We start from the raw sequence: 17,159 nt of genomic DNA on the forward strand, positions 1-17,159 counted from the left end.
ATTGACCTTCCTCCCTCCCTCCCTCCCTTCATTCCTTCCAACTTTATTTTTAGAGAGAGGGGAAGGGAAGGAAAAGGGGCGAGAAGCATCGATGTGCGACAGAAACATCCATTGGTTGCCTTTCACACACATCCGACCAGGGACCTGGTCTGCAACCCAGGCATGTGCCCCATAAACCAGCGACCTTTTATTTGCAGGATGACGCCCAAACCACTGAGACGCCAGTCAGGGCCTCACAGACTTTGGCTGGTGGCATCTGCGTGATTGGGTCAGGGCAAGAGCAGGATTGATACGTGAATAGGGTTTTGGGTTTATAAACGTTACCTTCCTATTATTTAAAAAAAATGTTACAATACTGTGTTGTTTATTTTTAATCACAGTCTTGGAGGAGGAACATTTTTTGGTCTCTGCTGTCTGCTTACTGGCTGTACCACTTTTGAAGAAGCTCTTGAAATGGCATCTCGTGGAGATAGCACTAAAGTAGATAAACTAGTGCGAGACATTTATGGAGGAGACTATGAGAGGTTTGGACTGCCAGGCTGGGCTGTGGCTTCAAGGTAAGGGGGCGGCATGTACTAAGAAATATAGAAATTAAAAAAAAATATTGGGTATAACTTTTTCCTTTCTAAATAGCTTTATGTACTATTAAGTCACTTGTTTAATGTGTCCAATTTAGTGATTTCTAGTTTATTTACAGAATTGTGCAGTCATCATCATAATCCAATTTTAGAACATTTTTGTCATCCCAGAAAGAAACCTTGTATTCATTAGCTATCACTTCTCAAACCCTCCCCCACCCCCCAACCTCCTCATCCCCTCCCACCCTCTGATAAACATGCATCTATTTTCTGTCTCTAGATTTGCCTATTCTGGACACTTCATATAAATGGAATCATACGATATGTGATTTTTGTTTAGCTTAATATTTTCACAGTTCATCCATATTGTAGCATAAGTTAGTATTTTGTTCATTTGTTTTTAAGTTTTTATTTATTAATTCAAGAGAGAAAGAGAAACATTGCTTTGTTGTTCCACTTACTTATGCATTCATTGATTATTTCTCGTATGTGCCCTGATTGAGGATCAAACCTGCAACCTTGGTATATTGGGATGACACCCCTAACCAGCTGAGATAACTGGCAAGGGCCTGGTATTTTTGTTCCTTTTTTAATGATGGATAGTATTCCATTGTTTGGATATACAGCATTTTATTTACCCATTTTTCTGACCAGAATTGTGGGATCATGTGGTAATTCTGTGTTTAATCTTTTGAGGAACTACAGACTTTTTTTTACTATTTTACAATCATACCTGCAGTATATAATGGTTTAAATTTCTCCACATCCTTGCTAACATTGTCTTTTTGGTTTAAACTGCTTAATAGGTGTAAAGTGATCTCTCATTGTAGTTTTGATTTCCATTTCCCCAAGGATGTTGAACATCTTTTCATGTCTTTATTGACTGTCTTCTTTGGAGAAATGTCTCTTCAAGTCTTTTGCTCGTTTTTTAACTGGATTATTTGTCTTTTATTATTGAGTTGTAAGAATTCTTACATGTTCTAGATATAAGTCCCTTATCAAATATGTAATTTACAAGTATTTTCTTCCATTCTGTTGGTTGTCTTTACTCCCTTGATGGTATCCTTTGCAACATAGAAGTTTTACATTTAAATAGATCTTTTCTGTTCTTTCACTACTCTACTTTTGGTATTACGTATAACCCTAAGAATATGAAGATTTACTTTTTGTATTTTCTTTTAAGAGTTTTGTAGTTTTAGTTCTTACATTTAGGTCTCTGATCCATTTTGAGTTAGTTTTTGTGTATGGTGTGAGGTAGAGGTCCAAATCAATTCTTTCACATATGGATATACAGTTGTCTCAGCACCATATTTTTAAAAAGATTTTATTTATTTTGAGAGAAGGGAAGGAGAGAGGGAAAACATCAGTGTGTGGTTGCCTTTGGTACGCCCCTACTGGGGACCTGGCCTGCAACCCAGGCATGTGCCCTGACTGGGAATTGAACCAGTGACCCTTTGGTTCACAGGCCCCTGCTCAGTCCACTGAGTCATACCACCCAGGGCAAATGTATAGTTTATTTTTGAACTCTTGGTTCTGTTCTGTTGATGTTTATCATTATGCCATTACCACACTGCTTTGAATACTGCAGCTTTGTATTAAGTTTTGAAATTGAGAAGTGTGAGGCTTCCAGTTTGGTTTTTTTCAGGATTGTTTTGGCTTGTCTGCATCCCTTGACTTTCTCTATGAACTTTAGGATCTGGTTGCCAATATCTGCAAAAAAGGAAAAGTAGCATTTTGATAGGGATTGTGTTGAATCCTAGATCATTTTGGAGAATATTGAAGCTTTTGACATTATCTAGTCTTCTGATCCAAGAACATGGCATGTCTACTTACTTAGATCTTTGCTTTCTTTTCACCAGTGTGTTGTAGTTTTCAGTGCATATACTTTTGTTAAATATATCTCTTACGTATTTTATTCTCTTTATGCTGTTGTAAGTGGAGTTGTTTTCTTAATTTTATTTTTGGATTGTTTGGAGATTTTGTGTATATGTGTGTGTTGGGGCACATAGTTTTTAATAATAGAAAAGGCACTCATACACATGCTTGTTTACTAATTTTAGGTACTTTGTACATCCCGTAGATTTCGTTTTCTATGTTTGCAGCATTTGCTCATAGGTAATCACTTTTATGATTGGTTGTGCTTGTTTTCTGGTTACGCTTTGCTAGGATAAAGCAGTTTACCAGACAGATGTGACTATGACCCTTTAGCTGAGTGGAACAGCTGTGCGGTTGGGGAGGAATTGTTAATAGAGGTGTCTTTCTGAAACTTTTCCCTGGTTGCAGAAGGAGCAGTGGTGCCTTGCAGTGGGTCTGGTGAGATCCTAACTGAATATGTGACTATCTTGTATCAAAGCTTGATAGAGTGCAGTGGAAACCACAAGGAAAGACATTTGCTCATTAGAATGCTTGAGGGTTCTCTTTGAAGCTGCATTTCTCTTTGAGCAGATGCCCCTTTATTTTGTAATGAAAAGCTTGAAGATTTGAACATTACTTTAAAAGTTACATTCAAGTTCTGTTGGGCTGTGTTGCCTTTGGTTTATCAAAGATACATATATATATATATGTATGTATATTCTTCCCCCACCCCATCACAGCTTTGGAAACATGATGAGCAAGGAGAAACGAGAAGCTGCCAGTAAAGAGGACCTTGCTAGAGCAACTTTGATCACCATCACCAACAACATTGGCTCGATAGCAAGAATGTGTGCCCTTAATGAAGTAAGGGGACATGAATTTCTTTAGTTGCTCCGAGGAAAATAACCGAAGAACGTCCTAAGCGGGCCCCACCTTGTATAGAACATCTGTCTTCCCTGAATGGGGCCTAATTGCAGTCATATGTGGTGGAATTTGTTTCATTGGTGCAGATAAACTCTTCACACGTAGATTAATCTTAATTGATTTTTTTCTTACTGAAAATAAACACTATTACTGTCTAGCAATGGAGGAGAAAGAAGAGGCAGGCAGGAGGGTAGCCAGTGTGCCAGGTGATGGGGGACTGTTGGGTTGTGGGAAGTGAGAGCAGTGCTGACCTTGACTCCATGCTCGTTGTGGAGTCCCTGGGAAGGAATCCAGAGGAAGTCACGGAAGCTGGGAGAAGACTGACCGGGCCCACGCAGTGCCTGCCCTGCTCCCCCTCCACCGCAGCAGAGCTGTCTTTGTGCTTTCAGCTTCTTTACAGTGCTGCCTTGTAGCATTCAGGTCAAGCAGCATTGTACAGGGCTATGAAAGAACCAAGAATGGCCTTCCCTTGGGGATCCAGTTGGTGCAGCTTTATAGCTCCTCCCTATTTATACATTTTTGTTTCAAATTATTCTTTTAAACAGATAGAGATGTGGCTTAAAAAGGAAACTTTAAAAGGTGCAAAAAGATTGTGTCATTTTTAATTAGAAAGATACTGTATCAGCATCAAGTAATTTTTAAAAACCCTCTTCATTTGAATATTTTAACAGTTTTCTTTATTGCATGTTCCCTTTCCTGTGTTTATGCATTTAAGATTTTAGTTGGTATACATACCATTTTATATTTTTTATGTAACTATAAATTTCATGGCTGTATATTTGGTTTATTTTTATGTCATACATCATTCACATCAGGCTGGGCATTTGGTTGCTTGCCAATGATAGCTCTGTAGTAAAGCATTTTTAAAGGTGAAACTGTTTCTTGGTTGGATTTTATCCTTGATAAGGGACTTAGTCCGAAGTGAGTTTTCTCATATAAAGAATATGACCATGTTATGAATCTTGATAGGTATTGCCAAGGTGCTTTCTTTGCACAAGGGGCGTACCAATATAGAACATCTTTAGCAATAAATGAATGGGTCAGTTTTACCACAACTTGACTAAAAATTGGGTGGAATTTTGGTTAGTTGTTTTGCTAACATTTAATGGGTCTAAATTTTTACTTTTTTTGGATTACTAATGAGGTCGAATTTCTTTTCTGTGATATTTCTTGTATAATTTGCCTATTTGTGTTACTTTCCTTCTTTGAATTGGATCTTTTTTTTACTTTGTATAAAACTTTTTAATAGTAGTTATTTGTCATATTTAATACACACGTTTTTCCTAATCTGTTTTCTCCTGTGATATTTTCTGGCATGTTTTGAAGTGGGGCCAGAGTTATGTGGGGATCAAATTAAGCAGCCCTTGATCAATTGGAGTAAATATAAGCACTTGTTTTTGATCAGAAGTCAGTTTGCTGCTAGAAACTATGCACGTGGTCTCTGGGGTAGCTTTTACAAGAGGACAGAAATTAAGATGAAAACTAATTGCCTTCTTTTGATGTGCTCAGAATATTAACCAGGTGGTATTTGTTGGAAATTTCTTGAGAGTTAATACGATCGCCATGCGGCTTTTGGCATATGCTTTGGATTATTGGTCCAAGGGACAGTTGAAAGCACTTTTTTCGGAACACGAGGTAAGCAGCCTTATTTCCTGTAATATGTCACTTACATAAAGGGCATGCGGTTCACACTGTGTAATTTGAAGTAGAGGTGAAAAGGGCTGCAGTACTTACATGTTTTTGTAATTGTACAATACGGGGTTTAACTTTGATCTAATGTTCAGAAGGTATTTATTTTTTATTATTTTTTTATTGTTATTGGAGACAAATACATTTGTCTCCATTTTCCCACCACCACTTTCCCATGTCCCACCTCCTCCCTCCTCCCTCAGTCCTTCCCCACTTAGTCTTTGTCCATGGGTTCTTTATACCAAAAGCTATTTCTTAAACTTGATTTAATGCAAGATAGATTTTTGGTTAATTTCATCGTGAGCTTCAGCAATTTTAAAGAAGTCTGGATGAATGTTCGGCCATATTTTTGATGCCTTATTCTTTTCTGAACCATCCATTATGCTTTTCCTGTTGTGCTTTATAAATGTACTCTCTGGGTTCTGCTTATTTCATTTTTTGAGTAAGTTTTTGTGCATTGGCCCAGTTCATCCCATTTCTTTAACATTTATGTTTTGAAAACAGATCAGTAAAAAGCATTCCAGGACTAGAAACACAGTATCATAAAAACTTAAGACATAGACAAGCTAGAAATGACAAAATGGAAGAGTCATTGAATTGCTCAATCTGATATCCTATTTTGGAAAACGCTCTCTCTTTCCTATCCTTGGTTGTGTGGCAGTTGAACTATTTCAAGTGTTGTTGGGTTTTAGTGTTATCATGAATGTTTTTCAAAATTGTATGAATGTATACATATTTTTTTATTCTCACCCAAGGACATACTTGACTTTAGAGGGAGGGGAAAGGAGGGAGAGAGAGAAGCATCGATGTGAGATAAAAACATTGATTGGTTGCCTCTCATATATGCTCCGACTGGGGACTGAACCCCCACAACCTGGGAAATGTGCCCTGACTGGGGATGGAACCTTCAACCTGGTTATGGACGACCTTCCAACCAGCTGAACCACACTGGCCAGGGCTATATGTGTGTTACTTTTACCAGTGTTTATATGAATTGACAGAAATCAAAGTAGGATTTGAGGTGCTCTAGAGATTGCTTTTTACTTTAAAATAGCTTTAAGTTGTACAAGTTCATGGTTAAAACCCAAAGTGCACAAATTTCCCATATCAAGATGCTTAAAGTTCAAGACATATAACTTGTTTATTGCTTCTAATGTTGTCTTAGTAAATTGGTACCAAGTTATCATTGTTTCTTACACCTTTTATATACATCTTGTTTGTAGTGATCTTTTTACCTGTTTTGTTTAATGTTAGAATAAAAATAAATCATGCTTAATGTTAAATTTTAGAGTAACTTTCTTCCTGCTGAAATTCTACCTCTTCTTGAACCTTTTTCCTAGGTAGAACATAGAGATTGATTTCTTAGGTTAATTTTTTTATACTTCATGTTATCACAGTTAAAATATGAACCCTTCATGAAATTTTAAAAAAATATTTTGTAATTCTTACTGCCTGCCGACTTAGGTTTCCTCTCTGGTTAGAAATGCTGGTCCATTTGTTTTCTGTTTGCACTCAGGCTTCTGATTCTAGTATTAATTTCTGCACGTATGGAACTTTGACTATTTTAGGCTCTCTGGTTCTTGAAATACAGTTGACCCTTGAACATTAATGAGAGTTTGAATTGTGCAGGCCCATGTATACTTGAAATTTGTTTTTTAGATTTTATTTATTTTTAGAGAGAGGGGAAGAGGGGAGAATGAGAAGGAGAGAAACATCATTGTGAGACGTGAGAGAGAAACATTGACTGGTTGCCTCCTGCACACCCGCTACGGGGGACCTGGCCTGTAACCCAGGCATGTGCCCTGACCAGGAATCAAACCAGCAACCTTTCAGTTCAGAGGCTGACGCTCAGCTGACGCTCAATCCCCTGAGCCACACCAGCTCGGCCTGAATTTTTTCAGTAAATACAGTTGGCCCTTTGTACCTATTGGTTTTGAATCCATGATTCAATGGACCAGAGATCAAAAACAGTATTTTTGAATTCCCAACCTCCGTCTCCCAGCAGCTGATTCCCAAACATGGATCAAAAATACTGTGCTCAGGAAATGAGTGTCAGGAATTAATGGCAGTGTTGGCTTTAACACTAGTAGTCATTTATGGTAATTTAAGTAATTCTAAAGAAAATTGCTCTTATTTGTGTGTGTGTGTGTGTGTGTTTTCTTTTTTCAGGGTTATTTTGGAGCTGTTGGAGCACTCCTTGAGCTGTTGAAGATCCCCTGATTGTTACCTGGGAAGGGGGGTTCCTGGAACCTTCCATATTGGGATCTGTGAACTTCTGTTTTTTAAGAGCCTTACTTAATTTTATGATTGTTTATTACCTGAATCAAAGCAAGAAAGGACAAGGGACTTTTTCTAAGTCATCAAGATAAATCCTTAATTCAGTCCAAACTAGTAACCAGTAAGGAAAGATTTATATATATGTAAAGTGGACCATGCTCATGGAAGTGAGGAATTGCTGTATAATACCTGCTGTATATTTTTGAAATTCAGTGTCACTCACTGGAGGCACTTCAAGGGCAGAGCTCTTCTTTGTTCACCTGATTGTGGTTTTGTATGCCATTGAACTGGGTAAATGTAAGAGAAGTTACCATGTGCTGTAATCTAATCACAGTTTTGTCATTACTGTCTTGGAGACATCACCTGTTCATGAACTCTGTTGTGTATTTAGCCTTTGTGTGAACATACTGAAAAACGTGTATTATTTCAAGATTCTGCGGACTTAATTGGGCAGGTTAATTCTGCATCTGTAATTTTGACAATTAAGCAGCTTTCAGAAGGACAGTTCCAGTTTACTTCATGCCATAAATCCTAGGCAGTTCTGTTTGGAAGGACAGGACTTGTGAGGGCGGAATTAAATTGGGTATTGGGCTTACTATTGACCTGATGGAAGTGAAGTGAGTAAACTGGGACCAAATGAATAATCTGGAAGGCTAAAACCAGACAAAAGGCTGCCTTTTTTTCTCCCAGGAAACTGGGGAGAATCTGGTTTCACTTTCAGGCTAATAGAAATGAAGGAGTTGAGGTGTCCACTAACTCATGGGGAGCAAGGTGGGTTCTTCCCGCCTTTCCCTCCCACTCCTGCTCTGGCACGTGCCAGCCCTCCAGGTGCAGTCGTGATTTCTCTGGCTTGCTCAGAAGGCTGCTGCTTTGGGAGACAGGTTTTGAGGTTGAGTATTGATAAACTCTGGACCTTTTCTTTCTGCTGTGCAGAATAATTTTTAAAAACCTTCCCCTTGGAGATGGGATATTTGTGTCTCATTTTGTATATAATTTGGTGCCTGTATTGCCGTTGAAGGCAATTAAGAGTCTATTAAAGCAGCTTTTCCTTTTTTTTAACCCCCACCCTAGGACACGCTTACTGATTTTAGGGGAGGGAGGGAGAGAGAATCATCAGTGTGAGAAACATTGGTTGGTTGGCTCCTGCACCTACCTAGACTGGAGACCGGTATAAACTCGAAACCGAGGCATGTGTCCTGACGGAACCAAACCCCATGACTTTTTGGTTTACTGGACAGTACTCCGACCAACCGAGCCACACTGCCAGGACTAAAGTAGATTTTGAACCAGAAGGAAAGTCCAAGCTTCTGTGGTCTCCCTGCATCCCATTGTTACTGGCATAGGAGTCCAGTGGGGAACTTCCAAGGGACAGAAGAGTGCAGGGGGCCGGGCTGGGATCCTGGTGCCTCCCATGTTGGCCGCGTGGGGGCAGCAGAGGCCCGTGGCTTGTTAGGGCATGGCCATTTCCCCTGCTGTTGGGCCCGATAGTGCGATAGTGCGTGGTCCCTGGTACCTGTGGGTTGTGGGTGCTGCTGTCCCGGTGCAAATACTAGAGCTGGAGGGCCGTTGAGGGGGATGGGAATTGTGGTCCTTGGATGGCGCTGGAGGTGCCCCTTGCAGCGCTCCCTGGCCTCAGCCTGAGTCATACCTCCATCCTGTTCTCTGTCCTGTGTCACTTCCAGGCACTTGCTTGGTGGCCCCACTTTCCCTCCCACAGCCTGCAAAGACAGTGCTACCATTTATTTGCTGGTATCATGGTTGTATTTCTCGAGCCCCTCATGTTCCAGGCATTTGCTTGCTTGCTTGCTTGGGCCCAGTACCAGTCCCGTCCTCCCCAACCAAGGCAGAGAAGGGGAGGGAGCAGGAGCCAGCCCTCCTCTCAGACCTCTGATGTGGGGTCCTGCCTGTCTTCTAGAGGTTCTGCCAGTGCTTTACATGTGCTGTCTCATGCAGCTTTTTGTCTTCTCCACAGTTCAACAAAGCAAACTAGCCCAAAGTCAAACAGGCGGAGTCCCCCCTCTGCATTCGCCTTCCACCTCCAAGGACCCACATGCCATTCACTCTTGAGAAGCTGCCTCTGTAACATCACTTTTTGGGTTCTTGGCTTACTCTATCACTCCATGGAGTGGTTCTTGATAGGTCCACCAGTGAGTCTTGTTACTAAATCTGAGGGACGTTTTATGTCCTCACCTTCCTCAGGTCTAACACAGTAGACCTCTCTTGGCTTTCCCTCTGCCTTCCAGGCCTCTCTTGTCTCTGCCAGTTTATTCTCTAAAGACAATTTGATGCTGCCAGCTGCAGGCGCAGTCCTCATTTCTCTAAGCCATCAGCACTCACCTTGATTCTGACTTGAAGACAGCGTGCCCAGGCCAGCAGTTGCATTTGAGCTCCAGTCCTAAGGCAATGAATGTTTTCCCTTCCCTCTACTTGTCAATCTCCAAGGCCATCCCTACACAGAAATGTCCACATCCTTTCTCCAGAATCCGCCCCTCCCCCCTGCCCAATCCCTGTCCCTGCATTTTCTTCACCCCCTCCAGCTTGAGAGGCATGTAAGTTTAATCTCCACCATTGCCACCACTGGTCTAAATCGCTGTCTTATCCCTGCAATTGTCCTTTCCAGTCTGCTCTCCACATAGTAGTGTCTGCGGGGGAGGAGGGTGGCGCAGTGTGGGTGGCTGTGGTTATGGTCCAGGTGAGAAAGCATCCAAGAAGGGAGCAGTAGGTGGTCCACTGGGGAGAGGAATGGTTAGAAGGTTGTGTGTTGGGCTGTGATGATTAGTATGAGGGAGGGAGCCTTTATGAGGGCACAGAAGCTTGGTTTGGAGCTGTGATCAATACCAAATACGTGGATATTTGAGTTGTAGAAAACCCCTGAGAATGACATGCATGTATGGGCAGGCTGTAGGAGGGAATTTAGTGAATACCAGGGTTGAATGAGAATAACAATTGATAGATGGGCAGAGAAGAAAAAGTCTGCAAAAGAAACGGAAGAAACGTCAGAGAGGGGCTGGTGGGGTTTTGTTGCTCAGAAGACTGAGGGGAGAGGAGCTCTCTGGACACCTGAAGTGAGGATTAAAGATGGCCCAGAGGTGGCCTTCAGGTCAAACAATTTCCCCAAAGTTGTGGGTCCTAGTGAGGGGTGGTGAGGAGAAATGGCAGCTTCCCACAGGTATGACTTTGGACCAAGAGATTTTTTTTTTCCTCCTAATAAGTTACAGGTCTGGGATATAGAGGTGTGAGGCATGGGCTAGTTCTGTATTTGGAAAACAGCTTGTTTTGTGTCCAGCTGTATTTGCAAAGCTGAGGCCAGGTTGGCAGGTGAGGCTTTTGGCTTCCCTGCTTTCTCCCTCACTGTGTCCTAGTGTTTTACTTAACACCTCTGACCTGTACCCCACACCACAGAGGGACAGGCCAGAAGCTCCTTCCTCACCATTACCTGTTGGTGGTGACCAGCTGAGTTTGATTAGAACTACTTACCTTGACTTTCCAGCTCTCGCTGCACGGGCGTAAGTAGGGTGTGGATGACCACGTGGGTACTTGATTAACATGAAGTATTTTTCAAAATCTGCTGTTTATTTACATTTAAGTCAATTACATGCATGTTTTATTTTTTAAACGAGTAATTAGCAAAAAATGCATTAAAACTTTAAAATAGCAATTAAATATACAAAAATATACCTTACAAAAAACTGCGAATGTTTAAAAATATTCTGCTGCAGAATTCTTAGTGTACAAACACGTCTATGAAACCTGAAGCTCAGCATTTCATAAACCTTTTTTTGAGGGAGTTACATCTAGTGAGTGAACCCCAATGGGCTAAACTACAAGACTAAATTATCCTTCATGGCAATGATCTGTTAAAGAGACCCAGAGATGACAGTTATCAGGAACGCTTTATCTTGGAAGACTGGTGTCACCAGGAGGGGCCCCATCTGCCTACCTGGCTCTAGCAGAACCTGGGAGGGAAGGTGTAGACAGGGATGGTGTGCAGCTGGCCCAAAGCACAGGCTTGTACTAGCAGAGGAGTTTCATCAAAATACAGGTAACAAATCATAACAGCTAACGTGAAAGACACACTAACGCAGGGCCAGAGGTTTATCACATGGCAGAAGAGTGGAGGTTCACTTGCAGTTTAATCTCAAGTTTTAAGTCAGGCCTGGGGAAGCTTTGGGTGGCAGCACACCAGGGAGGTGGGTGAAGACAGAGGCAAGGTCCATGGTCCTCCCTGCTACAACTGTCTAGAGGAAGCAGTTTTAATTTTCATCTTATGCAGAGGCAAAAATGAACTTAAAATTATTTTTTAAAGAAATGATTACTGGTGGGGGGGAGATCTGGGAAGCTTTTTCTGGGCAGGGGGTGTTCATAGAATAGGGAGGGAAAGGGAGCCCAGCCCATGTGCCTGAACACCTGATTAATTCCAAGGTGGATCAACTACTTGTTCAGCAACATCTGAGACACCTACCCCCCAACATAGGTGCCTTGGCCTTCAGTTGCTGCTGCTTCTCAAACTGCTGCCTCAAAAACATGGGTGCTCACCTAAGCAAGCAATTAACAGACACCACTGCTGGACTTGGACATCACTTGGAATTGGCTAAGATGGTATGGGGCAGCTTGTTCAGGTGGCTGCAAAGCTGTTGGACCTGGATGAGAGGCCTGTACTGCTGTTGGTCTGCTCTTTTGAGTGTCCTGTCACAGATAAGTACTCTGGAAACTGGCTGTGCTCCCATATTACCTGGACATCTGTGGTAAAGGTCAGGGAGAGATTGCAGTTTATGATTTGTATAGAAAACTAGCATTCCAGTGTGCTGCAATCAGTAATAAAACGCCTTACTCAAAAGGAATGTTATTAACAAAATCACCCCCCACTTCTGGGCTCATCTTTTACAGACATTCTGACTCCTGGTATAGCTCTTCCCACATGAATAGGAATGCTCCTTGAATATACTCTGGTTATCACGTGAAAAAAGAAAAATTATGCACACATACACAGGTGTGTGCATTTGCTTGTATATACATAAATGATCTCTGAAGGACACAAGGAGCAATACTGGATGCTCCAGGGGTGAGAAGCGGATTTGCTGATATCAGGGATTCAAGGAAGACTCATTACGATTTGTGAACCATGTCAAGGGTTGACCTACTCAAACTTAAAAAGGCATATTCAGCAGTAAACAACGTAATTGGGGAACACTGGGCAAAGGCAGATGGAGGTGACGAGGGAAGAACAGGCAGGGGAAGAGGAAGGGCGCCAGCAGACCTGGGACAACAGGATGGTCCCCCTTCCCCACAATGACTTGCAGACCTGTCACCTGCCAGGCTATGGACACAGCTAATCCTTGCAAAAAGCCATTAAAAATACCGTTATTACAATCCCTGGGTGATGGGTAAGGAAATGGGCTGAGAGCTAACTGGTAGAAAGGCACCTGGCTGGTGAGTGACAGATGATTCAAATCACTACTTTTTCTGTCCATTGCTCTGGGGACACCTCTGCATTTCATAATTTCCAGAAAGTCTCTCAGAAAAATAATTACTAGTCATTAGCTGAGCAGAGTGGGATCAGGCCATGGAGATGACAGACTGGAGTGGGGCTGTGCAAAGTGCCTGAGATCATGGCCCCAAGGGGCTTGGCATTGGGGAAATGGCTTTTCATTAGTCAACACTTGTGAAGAACAGGCATCTGGCCACGGTGGGAGGTCCCCTGAATCCCTCAGCCCAGACTTTGCCATGGGCTCCTGGTTTCCATTTGGCCATTTCTGTCTTGTTCTGCTCTGTTCCAGGGACAGGCCTAATCAAATCACACTGTGGCAAAGTAAAATGGCAGAAACTAACCAAGAATCAAGTCAGGCTGGTTTTGTTTCTAAAGCCCACTGAATTCATTTGTGCCCCTGGCAACCATTAGATAATTGAGCCATCAGTGGAAACCAGTTGGGGCTGAGCTCTGTTCCACTAGCCCATGGCACACAAGTAACATCCAGTCTTGGAACTGCTTAAGATGCATTTAGACAAAGTAAAACAATCACCATGTGGCCAAAAAGTTGATGAGATTCCTCACACGTCTACAGATTAACAAAAGGCCACCCACAACTTGATAGATGCAGACAGGGTGGCCTCACTGTGAGGTGTGAGCCTGAGCCAAGGGTATTAAACGATCCTTGACTCCTTAAAAAAAAAAATTCAAGATGGAAATTTAACCTTGTCTGTAACAAAACTTTCGCATCACAATGGAAGTAAGATGTAAATAACCCCCCAGCCATATGCAGTTGTAATAGTGCAGCACAGGTAAGTGCTGGAGGAAGACCCAAATGTGGGTAGCAAATGCATTCAGATTGTGTTGCTAAGAGTTGCAGAACTACTGCCAAGTGACAATGGCCATGCTGCAGTAGGACACTAAGCCAAGAAGTGGAGTATGACTATGAGCAGAACGGGCAATTGGCACTCCAGTGTCCAGCCCCATCTAGTGAGGAGCTGTGTTTTAAAAAGTCCTCCACATTCACAAGTGTTGAGGTCATGTTAGTGGCACCTCACGGGGCAAAATGGTGCCAAATGGAGAGTGCACAGCACACTCAAGCTTTCCTTTAAACTATTTGGCTTTGTGCCTCTGGTCCAGTGCGTACCAACCACATGAGTTTGCTTTTAGCTGTGACACAATGAAATGGATTAATCTGCCTCCCTACAAATACAGGGACTTGGTGAGGCTGTCTCCTTGGTACTGAAACCCGTACAGAAAAAGCTGCACGGAAAGGCTAAAATCCTACAAAAATGGAGTCAAAGCAATTTGCAGTATAGAGCACAAACATTCTTCCTCTGCGGGGAAACATTGCCTTATTCAAACCTCCTAAAGACAAGATGACATTTGTCCCATGGCCATTTCATGGGAAATGGTGGGTGTTGGTCATTAAAGAGGCTAGTCCAGAAGCAAGCCTTCTGACATTGGTCTCTGAAAACATTTCATGTAAACTGGGTGCTTTGCAGCGTTCAACTCTATTGTGCTACAAACGGAGAATGCAGGGACAGAGGATGAAAGTCTGTACATACAGTTCTTTTCATGGATGCCAAACAGACTAAGGCTTTCATATAAAAATATTCCACACTTTCCTTGCCCTGTTTAAGAAGCATTCCAGTTGGCATACCATAGGAATGCCATACAATAGGTCACACATAGGAAACAGCTAATTCTGACCAATTGGGTTTGTAATTTTCCAAACTGGATTCTGCCCAGCACTTTCCTAGGCTAATGGGAATTTTCCTCCTCCTCTAACCCCAGCCACCTGAGCCAAGGGCAGGTTCCCTTGCCCATTTTAAGATGGTAGAGGCTGAATTCCAGAAAAATTTCTGGAGACATGCCATGAACAGAATTGCATACCATGCAGATGGTATTTCTAGTGAGAAACTGCCCCACTCACACCTTGGACAGAGCAGAGGCGAAGCTGTTGACAAGGAGCCCCTCCCTATAAAGGACGGAGGTGGAGAACAGGACTGAGGAAAAGAACTAGAAAGTTCTTAGCTAGTTTACACAATATTCATGAATCCTAACGGACTCTGAGTCATTTCTAGAAAAGTTGGACAGAAAGAGCCAAAGAATAGCATGCATTTCTCTCCTATAAAGACACTTTCAATCGGTTTTCACAAGTCTGAATACTGAGGCACACACCAATGAGTGAACAGCCCTGCAGGAGCTTCCTGATACTATTTACAATTTCAAGTGGATCCCTGCCTAACAAATAACAGAGGGACCTTATTTGGGATGCTTTAAATTGTTAAAACCCAATGACGGGCATTTCCTCTGAAGTAGAAACAAGATAGGGCAAGAGCGGGCAGAAAAAGGGAAGGAAGAAGGGGAGAGGCAAGGTCAGAATTCTATCTCAACAGGGCCAGGAGGACTCGCCATTCTCAGCCGTCCGAGGGGCTCCCAGTAGCTCCTTACCAAGGCAGTGGGCCAAGACCAGCGGCTATGCTGGAGCCATACCTCATATCGGGGGAAGTGGGCAGCACTCCGAGGACCCTGGGTCACACAGGGACAGCATGGGTGCAGAAGCCTGCCCCCTGCTGGGGCTCCTGATGGGCAGTGTGGCCTCACTGATGAGTTGGGGGTGGGAGAGTAAGAGGGAATGGCGGGTTCCAAGATCGCCTTATCAAAGGAACAGAAGGGGAAAAGCCTTGTTGGCACTGCCTCACCAACCAGGCAACTGGTCATGCTTCGGCTGAGGTAACCGCTGGTTTTACTTGGCTCAGGGGCTGCCAGAAAGGTTTGCTGCGGCTAAGGCATGCACAGTCTGCATAGAAGCTCGTCTGTCCACAGGGTGGGGGTTGGTGGCTTTAAAGACCTGCCCTCAGTTCCCTTCTCTAATATTTGTGTTTATCTTCCCTCTTGCTTGAGAAAGAGTCACCTTACATGGAGGTAAGTGTCTGGGAGACAGCATGGAATTGAGTCAGCAAGAGACTCTAAGGAAGTTTCTTGAAACAAACCCACAGGCTCATTCAACTTCTCTTCTCTTGACATGGGGTAGTGTCAGCGTGCTTTGGTTGTCACAAGACCCAGAAGTCTGGGTTCTCAGCTTAGTTGGCCCAAGAGTTCTTCATGAGGCAAAGGAAGTGGCAGCTGGCGCCCCAGGGAGAGCAGCCAACACAGAGAACACTTGTGTTTCTCCTGCCTCAACGCGGACGTGGGATCCCGCAACCGTTTGATCCTTGTGGTGAGCTATACAATGTTCTCTGCCCCAGGCAGGGGCCCCTGTGGGGGGCCACGGTCCTGCTTACTGTGTAACTGGGCCAGCTGCAGCACTGGCATGTTGCATAGTGGACACACTTTCCGAACCTCCAGCCACTTAATAAGGCACCTGCAGGGTGAGACACCACAAGAGGCAAGCCATCAGTCCCGTGCTCATGGTACCCCTGCCCACACATCTTGCATGTTGACACTTCTATGTCCTAGAACGGTCCGGTCCCGCGGAGCCCCACCCTCGGTGGAGAATGCACTTCACCCCCCGGAGGAGCCGGAGCCTCCAGTCTTCTAAAAGGTGATAGTAAGAAGCCAGTCAGCATGCTATACCCTCAGTCCTTCCTCCACGGCTGACAGGTACCACTGAGGGTGGTGGAAGCAGAATAACTTTCTAATAGAAATGCGAAATGCATAAAATACAAGAGAAAGAATATGTCTCCAGGAGGGGTGGAGCCCCACACTGCCATTTACAGTCAGACTTATCTATATTGATTTAAAAGAAGTATCGTTTTGATTAAAATAAATTTTTTAGAGTAGACGCTCTCATTGGAAATTTCCAGTTAATAGCTATTTACAGCCTGGGCTGCTGGGAGGCATGGGCCTGTCTGGCTCTCTGCCAGAGTCCTGCCATGGCGGCCGTGTTCCACATCCCCAATTCCTCCTAATGTCGTGCACACACACCTGCCCCACCCTGCAGGGTGCTTTCTGCATTACAGACCAGTCATGAAGACATCACTTGTTTGACACTGTCCCAAGATCACAGGTAAGTTGGCTGATGTGCCTCAAACTCAGGTCCCCTTAAACAATTCTAAACCAATACTCACTTTCTGTGGAAGGCATGCTTACATGGACAAATCCCCAACTCATCTCGAGGCTTGAAGTCTTCTAGACATACTGCACAGAGCTGAAAGGCAAATTCACAGATTAGGCCAAGAATCTGCTAAGTGCTCTCTTCAGGCCACAAAGGAAGTGCAGGCCCCTGAAGCCCAGCCATCTGAAGGAATCTGCAACGTTCCGCAGTTTAAGTGAAAGGAACAGGCTAGTCTGGGCAAGGTCTTCTGAAGAAGAGTGTCCTGTTCTTCCTATCATGTCTTCAAAGATGGGGGGGCACATGGAAG

At 43.4% G+C, this 17,159-nt stretch overlaps 2 protein-coding genes across 2 annotated transcripts in view; one reads left to right on the plus strand and one right to left on the minus strand.

The window, feature by feature from the left end:
- PANK2 (pantothenate kinase 2) overlaps nt 1-8,891 on the plus strand; it is a 28,125-nt gene extending 19,234 nt beyond the window's left edge. The window contains exons 4-7 of the mRNA XM_054573989.1: nt 381-557; nt 3,173-3,296; nt 4,866-4,991; nt 7,215-8,891. Coding sequence (XP_054429964.1) covers nt 381-557; nt 3,173-3,296; nt 4,866-4,991; nt 7,215-7,265 — 478 coding nt within the window. The 3' untranslated portion in view covers nt 7,266-8,891. The remainder of the gene's footprint in view (nt 1-380; nt 558-3,172; nt 3,297-4,865; nt 4,992-7,214) is intronic.
- A 5,820-nt stretch (nt 8,892-14,711) lies between these two features.
- Nucleotides 14,712-17,159, minus strand: part of RNF24 (ring finger protein 24) — a 62,435-nt gene continuing 59,987 nt past the window's right edge. The window contains exons 5-6 of the mRNA XM_054573990.1: nt 16,866-16,945; nt 14,712-16,159 (exon numbers count right to left, since the gene is read on the minus strand). Of these exons, the coding sequence (XP_054429965.1) occupies nt 16,021-16,159; nt 16,866-16,945 (219 nt within the window). The 3' untranslated portion in view covers nt 14,712-16,020. The remainder of the gene's footprint in view (nt 16,160-16,865; nt 16,946-17,159) is intronic.

Source organism: Pteronotus mesoamericanus, unplaced genomic scaffold (assembly GCF_021234165.1).
Source record: "Pteronotus mesoamericanus isolate MK-2021 breed Mesoamerican mustached bat unplaced genomic scaffold, CSHL_Meso_final contig_25, whole genome shotgun sequence".
In the NCBI taxonomy this organism is placed as follows: domain Eukaryota; kingdom Metazoa; phylum Chordata; class Mammalia; order Chiroptera; family Mormoopidae; genus Pteronotus; species Pteronotus mesoamericanus.